The sequence below is a fragment of the Elephantulus edwardii genome, unplaced genomic scaffold, assembly GCF_000299155.1.
Source record: "Elephantulus edwardii isolate Elephantulus edwardi_28Jun2011 unplaced genomic scaffold, EleEdw1.0 scaffold00088, whole genome shotgun sequence".
Taxonomy (NCBI): domain Eukaryota; kingdom Metazoa; phylum Chordata; class Mammalia; order Macroscelidea; family Macroscelididae; genus Elephantulus; species Elephantulus edwardii.
Window position 1 is genome coordinate 8,139,918 of NW_006399838.1, and position 6,077 is coordinate 8,145,994.

General features: G+C 43.3%; 1 protein-coding gene across 1 annotated transcript in view; it reads left to right on the top strand.

Annotated features, from left to right (window-relative positions):
- Window positions 1-6,077, top strand: part of LRRC31 (leucine rich repeat containing 31) — a 28,202-nt gene that overhangs the window by 20,926 nt on the left and 1,199 nt on the right. The window contains 1 exon segment of the mRNA XM_006903728.1: window positions 3,615-3,782. Within this exon segment, the coding sequence (XP_006903790.1) occupies window positions 3,615-3,782 (168 nt within the window).

The following is a 6,077-nucleotide window of genomic DNA, read 5'->3' on the forward strand; positions in this document are numbered from 1 at the left end:
ATATCCCTTTTAAACAGTTTTCTCCCTCATCTGTTTCAATGCAGGATATGTTATTTATCCCATCTTTCTCAGTCTTCCCCCAGCTCCGATATCAGTCCTGTTTTACAACAGTGGCACTATGCAGTATTTGTCCTTTTGTGACTAAGATACTTCACTCAGCATAATATCCTCCAGGGTCACCCATTTTGTGAAATATTGCATGAGTTCCTTGTTTTTCAATGCGGTATAGTATTCCATGGTGTGAATATACCACAGCTTCTCTATTCATTCATTTGTTGATGGGCACTTGGGTTGTTTCCAACTCTTTGCTATTGTGAACAAAACGCAATAAACATAGGTGAAAATCTAATTTCTTTATGTAGCCTACAAGGCTCGGATGATGTGCCCTGTTGCCACCCAGCCTCTTTCTCCTCATTGCTGCCTGAACCCAGCCTCCATGGGCTTCTTCCTGTTTCCTCATGTCACCAAACCCCCTTTTGCCTCGAGGACTTCCTGTTTGCTGGGTGTCCTACAGATAACTCTGTCTTGGGGTAAGTGCAACCAGAGAGCTTTTTAGAGGCAAGGATGATGAAACTTCATCTCACATACTTCAGGCATGTTGTCAGGAGGACCAATTCTTGGAGAAAGACAATTCACTGGGAATGGTGGAGGGTCTGAGAAGGAGAGGAAGAGCCTCATGGAGATGGGTTGACACAGTGACTTTAGCAATGAGCTTGAGTGTGGCAGAGATCTTGATGAAGGCGCGGGCTAGGGCAAGGTTCAGATCAATTGTTTATCGGGTCACTGAGTCCTGTCAAACATGACAGAATCTAACAACTCATTCTTTTCCAGTTAGCTCTTACTCAGCCTGCGGGAACGTGTCCCTTCCTGAGGCAGCCCCTCCTGATCTAAATTAGGAGTCCTTGTGTTTTTATTCTTATGGTCATTATCAGCATTTAGAATTACATATTTATTTGTCTGCTTATTTAATGTCATCTTTCCCCCAGACTGTGACTGCTTGAGGTCAGAAATTGTGGTTGTCCGCATGCATATCCAGAGCAAAGTGTAGATATTATCCCTATTAGTCAAGAAAGTAGTTAAGTAAGTAAATAACTTTTTGTAAGGGTCTGTAATCCCCCGAAATGGTCCAGTTCACTCTCTCTCTCTCTCTCTCTCACACAGACACACGCGCACACACACACACACACACACACACACACACACACATCACACACACTGAAACTCATCATCCCTTAGCAAATTTTCACAAAGAAGAAATTTGGGGGACAACATGATGTTTCAAAAATATGTTTTCTAGTCAGAAAAACAAAAGAACATGTTCCAAATACAGCTGTTTTTTTTTCCCCAATCAAGGAATCATATCAAGCAGCTACTGTATTAAATTGCACCACCTGGTGTACACCTACCACTCAATTTTTATTGTGAATTAAATCAAATAAATATTCTGAAAGAAAATTTTGGAAGTTCTCTTTCTTCTTATTGGCAGGTCTTTGTATCACATGAGTGGGAGGGACTTTCTTATCAGATGCTGTTAAAGAATTCCTTTTTTGCCCTTTGAACACAGAACAAGGAGGCAGAAGAATTGAAAAGATTAGCCATTGTGCTTGGGAACAAGATAGTATGGCTAATTCTAACTTTAGGGACAACGAAGAATTAAGAAGAGCTTTAAATTTGAAACGTGTCAAACGCATTAATTCTGCCCGTTGCCTTAGTAACTGCACCTAAGTAAACACAAATATGTTTTGGTGCTTCAGGGTCCTGGGAGACTGGTCCTACCTCTGAGTTTCAGTGGGCCGTATACCAGCCAGGAAGTGCTCTGGAAATCTTGACGAGCAATCTCAAGCCTTTTACCTTTTTTGCCTTCCTAAATGTGAAGGAACGTGACTTCAGTTGACAGTGAATTCCACTTAAATTTTATTTCCCTGAGGATTCCAAAGGGAGCTCTTGTGGTCTAGTGGTAAGAGGCTGCAATCCTAAAGGAATACCATCTGAATCCACCAGCTGCTCCATGAGAGAAAGATGGGAAATCCTCTCTGACATGATTTACCGCCATCAAGAAAACAAAAAGCCTCATCACTGTACCAATAGGCAGCATTATGGCAGATGGAGAAGAGATCGAAACTGTCAATGATTTCATCTTGCTTGGGGCCACAGTCAACACCCTTGGTACCAGCAGTCAGGAGATCAGGAGATGTGTAGCACTGGGTAAATCTGATGTCAGGGATCTCTCCAAAGTCCTGAAGAGAAAGGATGTCAGTTTATAGACTAAGGTGTGCCTGATTCAAGTCACAGTCTATCAAATCACGTGTTATACATCTAGGTGCTGGACGAAAAGGATGACAGAGGAAGAATGGATACATTTGAGTTGTGGTGTTGGAGAAGAGTGCTGAACACCTCACAGATTGCCAAAAACCAACCAGCTATGTCCTGGAGCAAGCGTAGCCAGAGTGTTCCATGGAGAAAGACGGAAAAGCTTCATCTCACATATTTTGGACATGATGTTAGGAGAGGCTATTCCTTGGAAAGGGACATCGTGCTTGGAAAGGTGGAGGGTCATTGAAGGAGAAGAAGATCCTCAATGAGATGGATTGATATAGTATCTTTCATTGTTATACAGTCCTTCCCTCCCCCTCTCCCGCCCCAGTCCACTTTACTATGCAGCTCTTATTCTGGACTCTAGTCATGAAAATAATACCTAATCATATATTCCTTTTAAACATTTCTTTCCCTCATCTGTTTCAATGCAGTGTATATTTTGTATTCCTCTTAGTTTCCCCCCAACCCTTATGTCAATCTCATTTTATAACAGTGGCACTATGCAGTATTTGTCCTTTTGTGACTGAGATCTTTCACTCAGCATAATGTCCTCCAGAGTCACTCATTTTGCATAATATTTCATGAGTTCCTTGCTTTTCAGTGCTGCATAATAAGTATTCCATTGTGTGAATATATCACAGCTTCTCTATCCATTCGTTTGTTGATGGGCACTTAGGTTGTTCCCAACTCCTTGCTATTGTGAACAAAGTCACGGTAAACATGGGTGTGCATATAGTTGCTTGGGTGCCGGTTATGGTTTCTCTGGGGTATATTCCCAGTAGTGAAATTACTGGGTCAAATGGTATCTATATTTCCAACTTTTTGTGAAAGCGCCATACCGCCTTCCATAGTGGTTGCACCATTTTACACTCCCAACAACAGTGAGTAAGGGTTCCGGTTTCTCCACAATCTCGCCAGCATTTGTTGTTTGCTGCTCTGTTGAATTTTTCTGTTCTTTCTGCGGTGAGATGATATCTCATAGTTGTTTTCTCAGAGGCTGTTTAATCACCTGGGAGGAGACAGCCCCTCCTTTTCTGGAGGAGGCTCTGGTGGGTTTAAAATGCGTGCCTTCGGGATTGCACTGCAGACTCTTACCCTTATGCCACCAGAGCTCCTTGGGGTCCCATTCACACACCATCAATGGATGCCCTGACTTTCAGGAAGGAGAAAGCAGTATTTATAACCTTTTTCATTCCAATTATGCTGCTTCGACTTCAGTTCTTCAAAATGAAGGCCCGTGACCTCTCAAAACTGAGTATCTCAAAATTGAAATGCTTGTTGTTCTTTATTGCTTTTAGCTGAAGCCTCCGTGTACCTCCCTGCTCTGGAAATACTCGACCTTTCTTGGAATAAATGTGTTGGTGGCAACCTGGAGCAGCTTCTGGAAGCACTAACACTTTCGACGTCCCTGCAGGCTCTGAAGCTGAGCAGCTGTTCTCTGGCGACGGAAGACGTGACTGTCTTGGGTTTGTCTTTTCTGCCAGTGAAGTCTTGGCAGGCAGAGCCGGGAGTGTGCGCCAGGCCTGGCACAGGGGGAGGGAGGCGGAGGAGGGCAGCAAGGGCGAGAGCTAGGCCTTCTGTGTACCTTCCCTTTGCCTCAATATTTGCTAAGGAGGGACCCAGTTAGGACAAATAAGGGCAATTCCAAGGCCAAGAGCACTGTGGAGGATGGACCGCAAAAGGAGACACATGGTGTGATGTGGGGAGGTGCCACCAGGAGCAGCCCCTGCAGATGCCTCCCTCATCCACAGATGATGCCCCAGCCAGCTGCCTGTGAACCAGACCCTAGTCCTCTGTGTTCTGGCTCCCAAACTTTGCCTACAGGATACTTGCATTCTTTCTTCCCTTGTTTAATACTGACTCTTTAACTTGAAGGTTTTTGTCTGAACAGGACGTTTTTGTCATCACAGTCCTTTATCACAGGGCATGATAAGATGGTTACAGGCTGAAGGAGTTGAGCAGAGAGACTCATTCTCTCTTTGTGAGAGAAAAAAAAAACCGCAAACACACAGATGAGAGGGATTAAGGACGATTGGATAGTTCCTCCATGCATGTCCATGTTTAGGAAGATGGAAATCGAATAAGGAATACTTTTTTTTTTGGTACTGTGGAATTCCCAGTTACAGCACTCATTTTTTTAAAATTATTGATGAATTTTTCTTTATTCTTTTTTTTAAATAATTTTAATGAACATTTACAGAGAATTTGGATTTCCATTCATTCATTGCTGCACTTCTCTACCCGCCCAGCCCTCTCCCCCCGCCCCCCAGTTCGCTCCTCTCTTTCAAAAGTAAAAGAAAGACTCCCTCCCTGGTACACAATCCCCCCGCACCCCTCCCACTGCCCCAACTACATTCCACTATGCAACCTTAATTGTGGACCCTTGTGATAACCATAAAACCCTATCATACATCGCGTTTAAATTATTCACTCCCTCATCTGTTTCAGTGCAGTATACACAATTTATCCAGTTTTTCTCAGTCTTACCCCAACCCTGATATCATTGCTGTGGAGTTAGAACCAATTCATAGCTGCCCTTCCAGCGGGTTTCTAAAGCTGTAAATTGCATGGAAGGAGACTGTCCACATCCTTCCTCTGGAAGCAGCTGGTACATCCGAACTGCCTGAGACGGTTGGCATTTGGGTTGGCAGTCCAACTCCTGCAGTCTAAACCTCAGAAACCCCCCCAGGTTAAACATTGCCTTCCTCAAATATCCCTCACACTAAGATATCCCTCACATGTCTTCCTTTCCTATGAGGAAGCCAGAGAGAATACTTTTTTCTGTCTCCCATTATTCCCAGAGAAGGCATGCACTTAGGTACCTATGTCTTTGTTCTATGTATTTATACAGTTCGTTCTGAGGGGGATATTTCCTGCTACAGAATCACCTACCTATAAAATCACATGGTAAACACCACAGGGTTCAGGAGAAGTCGGGGTTAGAAACACAACAGTCAACAATTCATCACTAACAGACTTTGAAAAGAAGTAAACGAATAAACACGGTAGTTACACATGCTGGGTACATGTTGAGGGCTCTAGAAAGATGACAGGAAATAGGACTCTTTTTTCCTGGGAGTGACTTGAAGTTTGTTTGTGGAGTGAGACCTGGTTTCCACACCTGCCACTCTGTATGTGAGAGGAGGAAGACAGAAGGGAAATGGAGAAGTGAGTGAGAGAAGGGACTGGCCAGGAAAGAGGGAGGCTAAGGAGGGTGGACAGTTTGTCAGTTCTTTTAAGTATAACTGGGACAAACTAAAAAAATCACATGGAAAGCCCTAACATCGAATGCGGACGGCCCAGGCTTCTCGCCCCTGTGAAGGGGGGATGTGTGATTGTGGATATGCTGATCCTTAGACGTAGCTCCCATCAGCCAGGTGCAGTTTTGTGCTCACCTTCTTCTGTTTCCTGTGAAGGAATCACATGGAAGCAAAGCAAAATTTGCACCAGGTTCACACGTTGTTCCCTGAAATTCAATCTAGCTGGGACAAATTTGCATTTTCAAAACACATGTTATGGCAGAGGGACCGTAATTAAAAGATGAAGATAAGAACACTGTGATTTTCATTTGCATTTCCCTAATGACTAGTGATATCTTTACAGATTCCTATTTGTCAACTTGAAGTGAATCTTCTAGTCTTTTACCTAGTTTTAAAAATTTAGTTGTTTTCTGACTGATGAATTTTGGGAGTTCTTTAGATTTTTGTGGTATAAATCCTTTATCAGGTCTATAATTTTCAAATACTTTCACCAAGTCTTGT